General features: G+C 46.7%; 1 protein-coding gene across 1 annotated transcript in view; it reads left to right on the forward strand.

Moving 5' to 3' along the window:
* The window catches only part of MGMT (O-6-methylguanine-DNA methyltransferase), a 139,920-nt gene extending 133,517 nt beyond the window's left edge, over positions 1–6,403 (forward strand). The window contains exon 6 of the mRNA XM_072931360.1: positions 5,229–6,403. Within this exon, the coding sequence (XP_072787461.1) occupies positions 5,229–5,372 (144 nt within the window). The 3' untranslated portion in view covers positions 5,373–6,403. The remainder of the gene's footprint in view (positions 1–5,228) is intronic.
* The last annotated feature ends 11,812 nt before the right edge of the window (positions 6,404–18,215 follow it).

Raw genomic sequence — 18,215 nt, forward strand, 5'->3', positions numbered from 1 at the left:
CTGTCCCCAGCAGAAATTTTTTTAAGCTATGGTTATAGATAATAATGTATAGCTGTAGGGAAAAAGAGCTGTATTAATATAATACCACCTCAATATTTCATCATAGAAAACTGATGATTAAAAAAAAAAAAAAATCAGCACTGTAATGAGAGTTCTGCCCATCTCAAACCACAATTTTGCCACTGCTCATCTCCTGGAGGTAATCTGAAATTCCATCCATATTCTACATGCAAAAACACACACACACACACACACATCATCCTTTTGCACCTGAGTGTGAGCAACTGTTCCCTGCTGCTGGAATTTCCCCCAGAAATGTCTCCGTGGTCCTTCACCTGTGAGCCATCGTGTGCAGGCTGGCTGTGTGCAATACACACGGATTTTATGCATGAGATGAAAGATAAAGATAAAATGTGGCACTGCAAAAAAACCCCTCACCTTTGTTATTTCTGTGTGTAAAGCCGTCAACTCTTGCGAAAACAGATTTTCTGACCCAATTTGCAACTCCACATTGCAGCCTCGTAGAAATCTGATTAAAGGAAATGCTGAGAGGACCAGTGTGAAAAAACACAGGAGGTCAGAGATTGCTTGTAAGGGTTTAAACCCCAAACCCATCCCTGGAAGTGCTCAAGGCTTAGATGGGGCTAGGAGCAACCTGGTGTGGTGGAGGATAATTTGTGATAAACCTCATTTAGTGAGGATGGTAGTATGAGGAAATACTTTGAAATAACCCTGAGCTGGGCATCACATTGTCCCTCAAACACTTGGATAAAATCACAAACTCACCTTTCTCCACCAGATGCCTGCATGTTTCTCCCTCCTATGAGTCAAGGCTTGGTCTTCAATTTGGGTAGAGCTCATTCCACAGATGGGATGCTTCACAGAATTCCTGGGCTGACCTGCAGCTTCGTGAGAAGGTGGAAGAGGTGGCAGCAGCAGCTGCCTCAGTTCATGCCCAGGAGAGGTGGGGATGGCTCACCTTTCACAGGAGAGACTTCCCAGAGTTTGCTGTGGTTCACACAGCTTGCAAGGGTCCTCCAAGGGAACCCATAAAGTTCAATTAAAAATCTCATTAGACTGGTAGAGGAGGATCAAAAAGAAATCACAGAAGCTCATGGGAGATGGAGAATGTTGGGCTGATTAGTCTAAGGCCATCCTAAATGAGTGTTCTGTGCCTTAAATAAGACATCTGCACAGGTCTGATCACAGCACCAGAGCTGCCTGCACTGGGTTTGAGCCCCTCAGCTGTGCTGGTCCTTGGGTCACCCCAGCCAGGGGCACAGCCTGATCCTGGTACCAGTCTGTCCTAAATCGAGGATATTGCACCAACCCATCCTGAATCACAGACTGAGCATTGAGCTAAAGCACGGATATTCAGCCAAAATGTTTGAGCTAGATCATGGATATTCAACCTAAATGTTTGAGCTAAATCATGGATATTCAACCAAAATGTTTGAGCTAATTCATGGATATTCAACAAAAATGTTTGAGTTAAATAGTGGATATTCAGCCAAAATGTTTGAGCTAATTCATGGATATTCAACAAAAATATTTGAGCTAAATCATGGATATTCAACCAAAATGTTTGAGCTAAATCACGGATATTCAACCTAAATGTTTGAGCTAAATCATGGATATTGAACAAAAATGATTGAGTTAAATCATGGATATTCAATCAAAATATTTGGCTAAATCATGGATAGTCAACCAAAATGTTTGAGCTAAATCATGGATAGTCAACCAAAATGTTTGAGCTAAATCATGGATATTCAATCAAAATGTTTGGTTAAATCATGGATAGTCAACCAAAATGTTTTGAACACCGGGGGAGCAGTTGTGTGTTGTGAGAAAATTGTGATGGGTGGAACTGAAACACATCAAGGTACCTGTGTGTTCATCCACTGAAGCAGGGAATGTCCTGAGCTGGAAAGGACCCAGAGATCTTCCAATCCAGCCCTGGGCCCTGCACAGACACCCCAAAATCCCACCTGGGCATCCCTGGAGCGCTGTGCAAACCCTCCTGGGGCAGTGCCAGAACCCTCTGGGCATGAACCTTCTCCTACTATTTTCATTCCCCATACCTTTGCTTCCTTTGGTGGTCAGTGATAAGCTGAGACCCACGCTGGGTCACATCACAGGATTTGTTTCTGCTGGGGAAGAGGTGCAGAGAAAGCAGGTGGAAAATCCCTGCCAGCCCAAGCCAGTCTGGGATCCTGTGACGTGAGCAAGGCACATGTTTTTTGCCGAGGGTGTCTCATGTGATCCCTCAGCTGTTCCATCATTCAGCAGCTCTCCAGCCACACCATGGGACAGTCCCCTCAAACTGAGCATGGGGAACAACCAGGATTTCCTAAAAGCAGCTCAGAGTGATCCATCCTGTGGGCAGGGAGTTTTTTTTCCCCTCAACAAACACATTCTGGAGGAGTTGGTTTATTCACAGATGGCCAGGAGCATTAATGACCGGCCCAGCCTTGTTCTGCCACTCACCCGGATGGCTGTTGATAAAGATTTAGCATCATGTTCCGAGTGTCAGGGCTGTCAGTAGTGCTGAACCATTTGACCAGAAGAAAAAACGCACAGGGAGCTATTGATTACAGCTTCTCAGTGTCACTTGTTCACCAGGATTTAGGTATTGATGAGGCTGCGAGTGAAAACAAGCTCTTTCCCTTGTGGGCCTCTACCCAGAAGAACAAAAGCGAAGTTGGAGAAAATATTCAGCTGGTGCCCGAATCAGAGGGACTCTGGCATCGATCCGAGGGCTCCTTCATATTATTTTTTTGTTGGAGACAAATCTCTGGGTTTGGAAGTTTTATAGCGTTTGAGGTAGGGGCTGTGTGTGTGATGGATTCGTGGAGGAGAGGAATTAGATTTCACAGCATGAAGATTTCAGCGGTGCTATAATATTATGAGCTGCTTGGTTATTGATAAAAATTACATTAAATGTAGCTGAGGCATTAAAGCTCCAGACTAGGGTAGTTCTCCCTCTAAAATGTCCTTAGGGCCCTAATAAATTTTAGCAGGTTTAATTATTTTAGTAGGCTGAACGTTGTCACCACAATTAAGCCAAACTGAAGCAATATTCAATATTTTTAAATTACAGCTGGTATGGTCTTTGTACCACTTCTACATCCAGGGCTGTGGAGGGTGACGGATGGGTGCTTGTGTTGGGACAATCTCAGCGTGGAATTCTTTGTTTTGGCCATGGAAAAAGTGGCATTAATTTCATACCTCCTCTGTCTGCTTGGTGGTGACAGCTCAGCCACATTTCCCTGTGCTGTGAACAGGTCCTGCACCCACCCAGGGATCATCCAAGACCCCACATCTGTAAATAAAGTCCTTTTTTTTTCTTTTTCTCCACCAAGATTTATAGCCCTGCCACCAAAATCTGCTGCTTTGCTGTGTGTATTTTTAAAGAATTGCAAATGAACCTCAGAGATGTTTTACAGTGTATTATTATGGCTTTGTCACTCAAGCCAAGCCTCCTGCAGTAACTGCGGGGAGTGTAAAGGCAGAGAAACCCCAAACCAGAAAAACACTTGCAAAAAAAAAACCCAATTTCTTTGAAGAAGTGATAAACCTACTGTGGGATGTCCTGGCATGGAGCAAAGCTTTTATTGGTGCTCACTGCAGATGTCACAGATGGATTAATCACTTGTGGCATTGCCACCTCCAAATAATGCAGATATTGGAGGTGTTTTTTTATTTAAACCCTGATCAACAATAAGCACCTGTGTGTATTCTCATTTAATGTGGGCTGAGATTAAGATTTTAAATTTCAGGCATTGAAATTACTTAAGCAAACTGAAAGAACACCCCAAAAAAAACCCTTCTCAATTTATGGTCTGGGACGTAGCTGTTCAGCTACTTTGGGGGTTGTGTATCCCAGGCTCAAATATACCAAAACTGTATGATTAAATAGGATTAAAATAAGTGAGGGTAAAGTGTGCAATTTGTCTGTGTGTCTACACAGAAATAAATTGCAGTTTTTGACTTGAGATACCCAGGTTTGTGAGAACTGCCCTTTTGGGTGAGTGATTGTTGTCCCAGCTCCACCATTGCAATGCCATTACTATGCAGTTACCAAAACACACCCGTGATTACAGATGATGTATTGCAGGTTTTATGGTGTGTACTTCAGCTATGATAATCACCTGTAATAAAAAATAAAAAAAAAAACCCATGTTTATGCTCTCCTCTGCATTATCAGTCCATTATGTAACTCCTGGCATTGATTTTTGCAGAATCTGTGTGGTGTGGTTATAAATGATAGGGAGTAGAAGGCAGAGAGTGGGAAAAAAAAGAGAGTTCTTAAAGTTGGTTAGGTCGGAATCAAACTTCTCCTGTTGGAGGTTTTAAAAATTCACGACCCATTTTGGATTGGCTTGCTGCTAAATAATAAATAGTGCCTTGGTCTTCAAGAGAGTTTCTGCAAGGTGCACATGGAGGTGCTACAGCAGGAGGAGGATCTGCTGGGGAGCCCAGGCTCTGGGATCCCTTCTCAATAATCGATTTTTTCCCATTAATCTTCTACTCCTGGAAGGATCATGGTGTCCCAGAATAGGTTGAGTGGGAAGGAACCTTAAAATTTATCCCATCCCACCTCTGCCAAGGCAGGGACACCTCCCACTGTCCCAGCTGCTCCAGCCCCAGTGTCCAACCTGGCCTTGGGCACTGCCAGGGATCCAGGGGTGCCACAGCTGCTCTGGGCACCTGTGCCAGGGCCTGCCAAGGAACAAATCCATCCCAGTGTCCAATTTAAACAGTTCTTCATGTGCACTTTTTGTCTGTGAGGCTGCACTCCCCACCCCGGGCACGGAGGGCAGCAGGACCTGGTGCTGCAGGGAAGATTTTATATATGGGATTTAATATCTCAGGTTTATCCTTTTAAAGACTTTACATCATCTTTATGTATTAAAATTCCTGTCCATGCCTGTTTTTTCCTGAGAACTGGGGTGGTCTCCAGGGATGTTGATGGGCTCTGTCTGTGCTGTGCCAGCGGCGTGGCTGCCCCGTGTCCCTGCACGCCCAGTGCCACACTGCTGCTGGCTTTTAGAGCTCTGCATTCCCAGATCCATGCAATCACAGCATCCTTCAGGCTGGGAAGGACCAAACCCACCCAGCCCAGCCCGTGGCACATCCCCACCAGGGCACGGAGAGCCACGTCCCGCTGTTCCCAACTCCCCTCGGCCTCACCCTTCGCTCCTCCCGGGTTTTGGGGTGTTTTGCAGATCCCCATCCTCATCCCGTGCCACAGGGTGATCCGCAGCAGCGGGGCCAGCGGGAACTACGGCGGGGGACAGGGGATGAAGGAGTGGCTGCTGTCCCACGAGAAGCTGCAGAAGGAGAAGTTGGCGCGTCCGGGCGGCCGCTGAGCAGCCACGGGGCACAGCCACGGCTCCTTGGCTCGTAACGAGCTCGCAGAGCACCCAGCAGAACTCAGGGAAATGGTAAATATTTGAGTGACACGTAAATATAATGCAACATCCAAAGTGAAATGTGTGGTGGCACCACTATATTAAAGAAGCGGGATGCGTCCTGGGGGAGGCAGCTCGGCTGCCCTTTCTTGTTTTTACATTTTACAGCAGAATGACTACAGCGATCCGGGCCTGTTGTGCATGGATTTTGTTCCCATCTCCAGCCCTGTTTTGTTCTATTTTTAATGTCCATTAAAGCAGGGATAAGGGAGTGGGAGGGACGTGGCAAATGTGAGGTGGAAGCTTCCCCCTGAGGAGGATTCTGGCTCGTGGCGAGTGGCCCAGCCTGGCACGTCCCTGCCCAGCTCCCCCTCCCCACTTTGGGGCAGAAAATGGTGTTTTACCTGCCCAGGGGTTCAGGGAGCACAGTGAGATCTGTGCAAAAGCAGACAGCTGTTGATTCCTTACTCCTGCCTTTTCTTTTTGGATGGGGACATGGGAATATTTTTTTTTTTTTTGCGTAGAGGAGGGGAAGTGGTGTTGCCGACAAATTGTATATTTTGGATAAGCAGTTTGATTAGCCAAACTTGGCAAAATACTGAAAAGCTCAGCATAGTTGCTTCTTTATCAGCAGCACATTCCTTTATCACTTGAGTTTTCCTTCCGATTTCCATGTTTCTCTGTTATCCAAAGCTTTATTTCCTGTAGCCTTTCCATTGGAAAGATTCAAGAGACATTAAAGTTAAATTTTGAGGTGGTTTTAGCAGGGTTCTCTGCAAGTACGAGCCACCAGAAGCTGAAATTTCCAGTATGGGAATCGTAAATTGTAACGTGGAAATACTGATTTTTTTATGTGTTTTATCATATTTTCATGGATGTCTCTTTAGAAAGGCCATTGCTGCCCCCCAAAAATGATTGTGTGGCAATGCGTTAGTTAATCCAGGATTATTGATACCTCGGAATTACTTCAATAAAAAAACTGCTTTGCATGTGCAAGTGTCCTTGGGTCTGTTTATAAATAAAACACAGTGTGTGATATATGGGGAAAATAAACTATACCCCACTGTACAATATAAAGCTGTATTTTTATCAAGGGTTTCTCATGGCGATATAAACCACAGAATCAAAGCTCAAGTGGTTTGTACGTGTCACCAGAACCCCGAGATAAAAATACGGCCTTATAATATGTACAGTTTGGGTGTATTTTATTATTTTTTTATATCTCTAATACATGCTGCCACCAAAAGCAGGCAGCAGCAAATGTCAACTTTAACCTTTCTCCCATTTGCATCCCTCAGTGGGGTTTTTTTTCAGGTTTTGGGGCTTTTTCAGGGATGTGACTTTGTTTTGCTGGGGATGGGGAGTGCTGGGATTGGGGCAGGTGATGCCTTTCCCAAGAAAACAGCCAACTTTGGGAGGGAAATCCTGTCCTGGGTGGGCAGGGACAGGCAGGGATGGACGAGGGGATGGGCAGGGACACGCACAGGGGACAGGACAGGGCAGGGATAGGACAGGGACTAGAAGGGACAGACAGCAAAAGGGACAGGGACAGTCAGAGATGGACAGGAGAGGTGCAGGTGGACAGGGACAGGGACAGGGACAGGGACAGGGACAGGGACAGGGACAGTCAGGGATGGAGAGGGACAAGTGGAGGTGGACAGGGACAGAGACAGACAGAGACAATCAGGAACAGATCTAAGGTCAAGGACAGGGACAGGGAGGGATGGACAAGGGGACAGGGACAGTCAGGGACAGGGCTGAGGACAGGGACAGGGAAAGGGATAAGGACAGGAACAGGGACGGGGACAGGGACAGTCAGGGACAGGGACAATCAGGGACAGGGACAGACAGGGACAGGGCTAAGGACAGGGACAGGGACAGTCAGGAACACAGCTAAGGACAGGGACAGGGACAGGGACAGGGACAGGGACAGGGACAGGGACAGGGACAGGGACAGGGACAGGGACAGGGACAGGGAAAGGGACAGGGAAAGGGAAAGGGACAGGGACAGGGAGGGATGGACAAGGGGACAGGGACAGGGACAGTCAGGGACAGGGACAATCAGGGACAGGGACAGGGACAGGCACACAAGGACAGGGACAGGGACAGGGACAGGGACAGGGACAATCAGGGACAGGGACAGGGACAGGGACAATCAGGGACAGGGACACAAGGACAGGGACAGGGACAGGGACAGGGAAAGGGACAGGGACAGGGAGGGATGGACAAGGGGACAGGGACAGGGACAGTCAGGGACAGGGACAGGGACAGTCAGGGACAGGGACAATCAGGGACAGGGACAGGGACAGGGGCAGGGACAATCAGGGACAGTGCTAAGGACAGGGCTAAGGACAGGAACGGTCAGGGACAGGGCTAAAGACGGGGACAGGGACAAGGACAGGGACAGACAGGAACAGGGACAGGGACAGGGACAGGGACAGGGACAGTCAGGGACAGTGCTAAGGACAGGGCTAAGGACAGGAACAGTCAGGGACAGGGCTAAGGATGGGGACAGGGACAAGGGCAGGGACATACAAGGACAAGAACAGGGACAGGGATAGGGACAGAGCCAGGGACAGGGATAGACAGGGAAAAGGACAGGGACAAGGACAGGGACAGGGACAATCAGGGACAGGGACAGGGACAGGCACACAAGGACAGGGACAGGGACAGGGACAATCAGGGACAGGGACAGGGACAGGTTCCCGCTGCAGTTCCGGCGCTGCCCGACAGAGGGCGCGCGGCGGGGCCGGGTCCCCCCGGGTTTGGGGGCACTGGGGGGGCTCTGAACAGAAACAGCCCCGACCGCCCCAAAATACAGCTGGAATCAGTGAAACACGGGAATCTGCGCCTGCACATGCATACATATGTGTACATGGATGCATACATACTCATATACATATATACATGTATACGTGTATACATATATACATATATATATATATATACACATATATATACATATATATAAGAAAAATTACACACACATATATATATATATATAAGAAAAAATACAGAGATATATAAATTATATTTTTTACATAAATAAATTAGTAATAAAATAACGCAGCACCAAGGAGGGGCAGGGGTTGGGGGTTGGGTTGTGTTTGGGTCACTCTGCCCCCACAGATGCCCATCCCACGGCTGGGGTTGAGGACAGTGTCTGGAGCTGATGGAAACAACTTTTTTTCCTGGAAATTGTCTTCTCCTGCCCTGCCAGTGCCCCCATCCAGCCTGGCCATGCCCTTGGCACATCCTGGCCTGCAGCATCCCGGACCAGCATGCTGCTCCAGCCCTTCCCAGGGCCAGGGATCATCACAGATTCAAAACTAATATTTGTTTTGGCAGAATTACATTGAGAATGAAATAGATGACCAGGGAAGAAGCTGAATTTTGCAGCAGGTTCTTAATTTTTTTCCCCCCTTACAAACAGGCTCTGCAGCCAGTCCAAGGCAAGTGGGAATATTTTTGAAGGACTCTCTTGTATTTCCTGCAGAACTGCAGCCACACTGGTTGTACTGTTCGATGAAAAATGCAGATTCCACCCCATGTATCAATCCCAAATGGAAAAGGGCCCCAGGCCTCAGGATTGTTACAGATCACTTCCATGCACGCCGGGTTTGCAGCGTAATGAGCTCAGACTGGAGGCATCTCAAACAGAAAAACGATTCATTGGCGTGGTGGGGACCTTTCTCGATATGTGCCCAAATTTCCTGGCCTTTGGAATTAGAGGAATTAGTCATCTGATGGAGGCAAGAAAGATCTGGCCCTTCAAAGTTTCCAGTTCATTTGTTTTAAGCAGTTTTCAAGCATCGGGAGCTTTTCTTAAGTGATAATTGATATTTTCTGTATCAGTGGAATTGCTGTTGTTGGTAGGGCACTTTCCAAATTATGTTAAGTTATAAATGAGTGGTGATTTTAAACTATTGGTTTTTTTAAACATCTATTATTGCTATTATTTTTATTATTATCATCATTGCTGTTATGATCTTTAAGATCCCTTTCACCCCAAACCATTCTATGCCACTCTGATTATGTCTTCTGGGAAAATCACAAATTGCTACTTCTAATCATTTTTCCTCCTATTTTAAATTTATATTGTCCATAAATATTGTGTTGCACGCAGCTCCAAGAGACTTGCTGTTAACCTGGTTATTTATTGGGAAAGGTGGTGTTGCAAAGCTGCTTCCTTAAAAAAAAAAATGCAAAAATTAGTAAACCTTTAGAAAATTCCTTAAAAACTTACAGCACAGTATCCCACGGGGAATCCTGGAAGACTTGGGGACTATTCCAAGAATAATTCCCAATGCAGGAATGCAAAAACCCTTGCAGAATTGTGTTTACAGGTTGAATTGTGTTCATTTTTATACCCTCGGAGAAGCAGAGCGGAGCTGGGATTCCGAGGCTAGTGTGAGGGGCCGTGCCCTGCCCAAAAAACAAAGGAAAATCTCCCTGGCAGCCCTGGCTGCCCATGCCAGGGGAGATTTGGGCTGTGCTGCTGCAGCCTGGCCAAGGCTCGGGTTCAGAGAACGCGGGCAGGGTGTGAGAACCAAACCCACCCACGGCTCTGTGCCTGGCAGCAGGGACACTCTGCTCAGATTTCCTGCTTTAGTCTTCATTTTTATATATTTTTTCTTTTTTTTCCCCGTTTTTATTTTCTTTTTCTCTTTAGTATTTTTTTCTTTTTAGTTTTCTTTTTTTTTTCTTCATTTCCCCCCCTTTTTTCTTCTCTTTTTTCTTCTCTTTTTTCTTCTCTTTTTTCTTCTCTTTTTTCTCCTCATTTTTCTTCTCTTTTTTCTTCTCTTTTTTCTTCTCTTTTTTCTCTTTTTCCTTTTTTCTTTTTTTTCTCTTTTCTTTTTCTCTCTTTACTTTTCTCTTTTTTCTTTTTGCTTTCTCTTTTTCCTTTTTTCTTTTTTTCACTTTTCTCTCTTTACTTTTCCTTTTTTTCTTTCCTCTTTTTTTATATTTTCCCTTTTTTTCTCATTTTTCTTCTTCTTTTTTTCTTATTTTTTCTTATTTCTCTCTTTTTTTCCTTTTTCTTTTTTTCCTTTTTCTTTTTTCCTTTTTCTTTTTCCCCCCTATTTTTCTCTTTTTTTTATTTTTTTCTTCTCCTTTTACTTTTTTCCTCTCTTCTTCTCTTTTCCCCCCAGAAGCCTTTACAAAACCTTTACTCCCTGCCTCTCATCTCCATGTGCTCGCTTTCTCCCACCCCCATTTCTCTCACGCATCATTTTTACCCAGCCACGAATCCTCTCCCTTCCCCACTCTCCCAAACCCCTTTTCCTCTCTCTTCCCCACTCTCCCAAACCCCTTTTCCTCTCCCACTTGTCCCTCCAGGGGGATGAAGGACGCGCATCCCCGGCCCCATCACTGCAGCCTGGAGGCTGAGGGAGGGAAGGCACCGCATTTTTGCTCCTTCCCCAGCGGGGCGATGCAGGGATGGGGATGCAGGCTGCTCCCCAGCCTGACCCCGGCCCGTTTCAGGGAATTTGGGGCCGGGGAGGTGCCCAGCCCGGCCGGAGCCGGGGGTCTGCGCTCCATCACTGGCGGCCGGGATGCAGGAGCTGGACCAGGAGGTGCAAATTGACGTGAGCGGGATGCTGGCAGCACCTCGGGCTGATGAAAGGACATTGTTAAGGAGCCCTTAACGTTTCTCATTAATGGCTGGCGTGGGCGGGTGAGGGTTTTGCGCTGAAAAAAGCCAGAAGACACCAAAAAAAAAAAAAAATCCACCTGGGCAGTAATTAAGATCGATCCCGTGCGTGGAGTTATTAATTTTTAAAACCTCTTTAAGTGCCTTATTTAGTTATTTTAAACAGGGCTTTTTATTTGTTGCCGTGAGTTTTCCTGGAGGAGATGGGAGCACGGGGGATTCCTCCTGGGCTCTTCTCCCTGATCCATCGGCATCCAGCCTGCAGGAGAGGGGATGCTGCTCCACGCCTGTGGATGCTGGGTGTTGTTCGAGCTGGAATTGCTTTTCTTTTTGCAGCGGGGCAGATGCAAGAGGAGCTCCTGCATGGGGGGAATGGGGAGAAAGGTGAGGGTCGATCCAGGTGTGGGGGCTCAACCCAACTTAGGCACCAGCCGAGGTCAGACTGGCTGGGAGAGGTTGTGTTTAATTAAAATAACCCTCAGCATGACCCCGAGTGCAGAGCTGCTGGGAGCTGATGAGGGAAACAGCTGCAACCCTTTTATCAGAGGACAGCCACCGCGCAATGATGTAATTTTCATTTCCGATGGGCGCCGGGATGACCTAATTCCACTCGGAATCTTGTCTCCCACTTCAAAGTAGGGCATTTCAGTTGATCTGGAATTCTGCTCCTCTCAGCCCCTCCCAGCCCTGCTCAGACCCAAGGCTGGAGCACCACGGCAGGGATTGGGAACCCCAAGGGAGTTTGGATCCAGATTTGAGTTAAAGCGTTAAAACTCCTGGCGAGCAAAAGGAAAGGACATTGTATTTCCATTGGTTCAGCCTGGGATGTTTTGGAAAATTGTTTTTGTTGATTGCCCAGAGCAGCTGTGGCACCCCTGGATCCCTGGCAGTGCCCAAGGCCAGGCTGGACACTGGGGCTGGAGCAGCTGGGACAGTGGGAGGTGTCCCTGCCATGGCAGGGGTGGAATGGGTGGGATTTGGGATCCCCTCAACCCAAAGCATTCCATGATTCTGTGATTCTACAACTTTGTTCTCATGGCTGAGCCTTTCCAGGAGGTTCAGTGTTGATTGTGACCCATGATTTGTAGAAGCAAAAGCCTCAAACATGCTCCCTATTTCTGCTTTCACCAATCAAACACATTTTATGTGCTTTTGATACCAGTCAAAATTGGTTTCAATCAGCATGGTAAGTGCAGGTTGAATTTTGGGGGACAGTGGGCATACAGCAGTTTTTCAATAGTTAAATGACAAAATAACTGCTGGGATGAAATTATTTCTTTGTAGTACCCAGAAGAAAAATCCCTGTCTGAACAAAATGCTCATGAGCAAAAGTTCATCCCAAAACCATTTTAATTTTTACTTAGAGAAGAACTTTCCCATGAGGGAGCAAGGTCATGACTTCACCCAAAGTGCAGGTGGCCTGGAGTTGTGTGGGCAGAGCCCTCAGGAGCTTCAGGGCTTTGTAGGAATTAATGGAACTCTGCAGCGTGAGCCGCTGCACCAAAGCATCATTTACAGCCCGAGCCAGCACCACGTGGGGACAAACTTGGTGTTCCCCAGCTGGAACGTGGATGATGCCTCAGTAATCAGCTGGGAGGGCTGGAAAGCAGCTGCTGTGCCCAGCCTCGTGTCCCCTTTGGCTCCTGGTGCCCCCGGCCCCGCGGTGAGGAGGAGGAGGGAGAGGTGACCCCACGGGCAGCGCTGTAATTCGCAGGGACCAGCAGGGCTCATGTCCCAGCCGTGCCCTGGGCAGCCAGGGACACCAGCACAGGCACCTGTGGGGCCCAGCAGGGTCAGGGCTGGGCTGAGGACACACAGAAAATGCCTTTTATTTTATCTAGAACCTGCAGAAGTTTGGCCTTGACACAGGGCTGAGCCATTGTGACTTTCACTCTTTTTGAAAGACTTTCTGAAATACAGTATTTCCACATAAATAAAATTTAAAATATGTAATATAGAGTGTCTGCATGTATAATAATGTATAATTGTTGTGGTTTGACATGGGAAAGAATTTATCAAACCATAACAATAATGTACAAATTAATTTGGAGGGAGAAGACCATGTGTGGTCTCTTTGACCAAACATCCAACCAAGGCTGGATTTCCACTGCTGGAAGGGTTTGTTTGGGCTGGGTTTTTTCAAACCTTTATCCAAATATTGTAAACACCCACTCAGTGGATCAGAAGATTGGCCACCAGTGTTGAATGGACATCCAGCCTGTCCAGGAGCTCCATGCCTGCAGTTTGGAGCAGCATCAGGAAAAGTGGGTTAGGAGAGAGGATCTCAATCTCTGCCTATCCAAATGTCCTATTTTTGTTAGGACACTGAATTTTTGATCTCGGGACTTTTGTGCTTTTTACTTTCTGTGTACAAAGTGAGGAAGATGAGCCCCAGATGTTCCCAGTGTCTTTGACAGATGTCTTTGGCAGGAGGGATGGGATTTCATCACAGAATAGTGGGGAAATAGAAAATTATCCTGATTTTTATCTGTGAAATAGATATGATAGATAGATAGATATGATAGATAGATAGATAGATAGATAGATAGATAGATAGATAGACAGATAGATCTGTATCATCTACACAGATACGAGGTGAGTGCACACACTCATGTCCCAGGTTGAGAAAAACTCCATGCAAAGAATTAACTCTGCTGAAAGTTCTATTTGAGTGGGGCCAAAATCAACCTGGAAAATAATACCAAAAACTGAAATGAAACTAATTTATTGGCTATGGAAGTCTGCATTTTTCAGCCTCTAAACTGCATTTTGCAGCAGATTATTGTGCAAATACAATGGAGTGCAAAAGGATGGGACTGGAACGAGGTTTGGACCTCTGAGTGTCTGAGCGTGGAGATCACACCTGTCTGCACAGGAGCATCAGGAGGATGGAAACTCCAGACACATTTGCTCACTCCCACAGCTGTTTACAGCCTGTTCATCCTCTAAAATGAGCAGCCTAAACCCAGCCTGGGTTGCTGAGGAAGGGGCAGCTTTGGGGAGGAGCAGGCTGTTAATTGAGCAGCTCCTCTGCAATCAGTCTTCCCTTCCGTCGCTGCCGATGACCAGCAGACCGCCTCCAACCTTCTGGCTGTCAGGAAAATTGTGACAAGGCAAATGTCAGATCATGTGGAGCCTTCTCAATGTTTTTGACCCCTTCAATCTGTTTTCCAGCCTGGCTAAGGCAAAGAAGCTGTGTTGGACTAATTGGTTGTCTCTCTTCTCCAGGCAGCAGATAAAGTCCAGGTACATAATCTGATTCTTTGGATGAGCAGCATCCTGTCTTTCACAGCTTTATGTCATGTCAACCACTGCGGGATTGCTCTGGAAAAGTCCTTTTTTGCCAGAGCTGGAGCAGAAGATGTAGAGATCCTACAGCCTCTCATCTGCTGGGGTTGAGCAGCGCCCAGCAGAGGCCGCAGCCTCTCTCTGACTGTTACCAAAAAAATCCGATTCATCTTCACTGAAACACAAAATATTGCAGCTGCCAGGAGGAAGTGATAGCCTGGAAATACTGCACTTCCCTTTTTTTTTTTTTTTTTCTTTGTTTTAACCAATACACTGAGCTTTCAGGTAGAATATTCTGTGTTTGAAATGACCTAAATAACCATTCAGCTTGATTTCACTAAACTGCCCTGCTCTCTTGCTCAGTAACTTTTATCCTGGACAGTGTTTTAGGGCTTTTGAATTGTTTCTTACTAGTGGCAGTAAAACAATATGAGAATATCAGGCTGAATTTGGTGATCTGGGGAGGAACGAAAACACAGAGCTAAGAGGGAGCAGTGTTGGGTAAAACTGGCTGGAAACTTGAGAGCCAGACCGTCCCCAGACAACAGAAAATGGTGTGTTGTAGTTAACAGAATTATAGAATCGTGGAATTGTTTGGGTTGGAAGGGACCCTGAAACCCACCCAGTTCCAGCCCCTGGGGACACCTCCCACTGTCCCAGCTGCTCCAGCCCCAATGTCCAGCCTGGCCTTGGGCACTGCCAGGGATCCAGGGGTGCCACAGCTGCTCTGGGCACCTGTGCCAGGGCTGCCCACCCTGCCAGGGAACAATTCCCAATTCCCAATATCCCATCTGACCTATAGTTCATGGTATCTAATCTAAACCTACTCAGTCCAAAGCCATTCCCCCTTGTCCTGGCACTCCAGGCTCTTGTTTCGTCTCTCTCCATCTTTCCTGTAGCTCCCTTTAGGTCCTGGAAACTGCAATTAGGTCACCCCAAAACCTTTTAAAGGAGAGAAAAGTATATCTACGTTTCCCTTTTACCTGAGAACACCCACAAAACTCCACAAGTCCTCTTGCAGAAGCACAGCAGAACTTTTCGGAGCACACAGCCCCAATTATCCCGACACCGCGTTTTTGTTGAAGCATTAAAATTCAAGGCCTAAACACGCAGTTGGCAATTGGAGCTCAGAACATGCACGTTGCAAATGTGGATATATCTCGCCGAGTACGCAGCCCATAAAATATGTAGTCTAAGATCACTCATTTATTTAAAGATGCTTTTTACCTCAGATGGAAAATGACACAAATCTAAATATTACAATGCCAAGTAATGTGTAACTGTCTGTGTGTTATAGCCTTAACACCACACTTTTGATGCAGAAGAGATATAGCAGCTGCACTTTAATTTCAAGCAAATTGATCCCAGATGTAAATGTTGTTTTGTTGCATGGAAGATAGTGCACAGGTAAAGCAAATATCATTGGTTTATAGTCCAACAGAGTGTTGCAACAGGATCCAGGCTCCCCTGCCCGGGCACACATAAAAGTCAGGAGGCTGTGGAGGAGACACTGCAAAGAGACAGCTTTGCTTTCTACCCTTTAAAATCCAGCCACCTGTGATCTAAGGAGCTGTTTTGAAGCCAGGAAAGCGTCGTGGTTTGTCAATTGTCCTGCAGGCAAAAATCTAAATTTGGCTTGTTTTCCATTTCTTTCGCTGCGCGTTTTGTAGACGTGGTTTTCTCCCCACGTATTTGTGTTTGGCATGAAAGAATAAGAAAAACCCCTGGATTTAGTGACTCAGAAAACCACTCCTTTCAAAGGAAAAATAATAGTGGTAATTGGGCTTCACTTTGCCTGCAGATACCCCAACGTCTATGGCACCATGGGCAATGTATAAACAGCAAAATAATTTCTTTATTGTCTCCTGCCTATGGAGGATGGCAAAGCCCAAATATCTTGCTGTCACAGCTCTGCTTTTGAAGAACAAACCTTCTTATTTTTTCTAAAATAGAACATGCTGCTCATCCAAGGAGGAGAAACCCACAAAAGAACTCGCCTCATTGTCCAGTATCAGCGCTCAGCCAAGAAGAGCTGCCATCCAAGAGATTGATCAGGTCAATTATTTCTCCTTTTTTAAAATTGCAGGTGTAGGACTAAGTTACCTGTGTGGGATCTGCCTGAGCAACCCTTCCCAGCACAGGCTGAGTGCTGGTTATCCTGCAGGAGGGCTGGAAAGGGGTGCCAGTGATGCCCTGGGGCTCTCACCTCCCGTGTTCCGTCCTGTGAGCTGGATTTCTCAGAGCCAGCATTCCCTGCTCTTATTTTCTCTTTGGTTTAGGTCAGCTCTGCAATTGGAGGGACAGAGAGCAGGGTTAGGTGGGATATTGGGAAGGAATTGTTTCCTGGGAGGGTGGGCAGGCCCTGGCACAGGGTGCCCAGAGCAGCTGGATCCCGGATTTTATGATTCCTTGCATTCCTGGTGTTTTCACAAAGGCTGAAATTTAGTAAAATTGTGGGAATACTGTGTTTGCATCCTTATAAATCCTTCTAAACCGATGTTAAGTGATTGAAAAACTTTTGTGAGTTCCTGCTGGCCAGCCATGCTGATTTAACTCCATTTCCTCCTGAGCCACTGGAGACAGAGCAGTGCCCAAGGTGTGCAGGGGATGTGTGGCCTTTCAAGCACCACAACATCTGGATAAATGTGTACATAACATACACAGAGGTGGTGCTGAAGGACAGGTACTTCTGCACAGTGTTTTTTTCCCCTTACAGTGCCAGGAATTGACTGAACCTGTCACAGAGGTGTACAAGATGTGTACAACCTCATTGTAGCAACTCCTGCAAGTATTTAGCAGTAAGACGTATTGACCGTATTCAGAAGTCCTTACTCAGACAAAACCCAGAGGTCAGTGTGAGTCTCAATTAATCAATTTATTCAGGAACAGCTCACTCTTTCAGGGAGGTTTAGAAGCACGTACCTTTGCCAGAATTAAAAAAATCAGGATTAAAGTCTGGCCAGGACAGGGGAAGACGCAGGGAGTGTTCCCCCACACAAGCTGCTCTTGGCTGGGATTGCAGGTGTTGCAGAGCAGGAAATGTGGATTTTTTGGTGGCGGTGGGTGGCAGGAGGAGGCTGGGATGTGAGGGGAGGTGGCAGTGAGCACTCAGCCTGACAGAGCTGCTGTATAATAGCAGGGCACTCACCTCAAATCACAGGTTGTGAAAACTGACATTTCCATTCAAATTACTCCAATAGCCAACTGCTCCCCGGTGCAACTCCTTCTGTAAGTGACACGGTGACAGTGATCCAGGAATTTAACTTGCTGTTGTCTCGTTCCAAGTGGAATTATGAAGTTTGTGACATGCATTAGGAGGATGGCTCCTGGTCGCAGCCGGGCTTTGTGTGTCGGTGCCATTAATCACAGGGCGAGGCAGAGCCCGGGCAGTGGTGTCAGCTCAGGGTGGCTGTCCCTGCTGGGAGCTGCCTCTCCCTGCCCCTCATCTCCTCCTTTCCCGACGTCTGAGCCAGCAGCTCCCGCTCCACTGAAGTTTTCCTGGCACCTCCTGCTTCCTTGTGGGCTTTTTTAAGTCTCTCCCTTTAATTATGATGGGCAGATCATCTGTTCTTGACACATGAGTAGCTGATGGCCACATTGCTGTGCTCTCTCCTCTCCTCAGGGATGCCTCTTGGATTCTTTCTCTCTTTTCCTCAACTTGGCTTTCATTGCAAGCTGCCTTTTAAATTTCTGCCTAACCTTTTAAGCAGGAAGCCTTTTCTGTTGATAAAATAAGCCAGCAGATTTTGTGATTCGAGGCGTTTGCCACACACAGGCTGAAACTGTGGACAGGTTTTGCCCAGCTTTACTTTTGTGTCATATCACCACAAAACCCCTTTTGTTGGTTGTGCCCTGCCCAG

Source organism: Taeniopygia guttata, chromosome 6 (genome assembly GCF_048771995.1).
Source record: "Taeniopygia guttata chromosome 6, bTaeGut7.mat, whole genome shotgun sequence".
NCBI lineage: Eukaryota > Metazoa > Chordata > Aves > Passeriformes > Estrildidae > Taeniopygia > Taeniopygia guttata.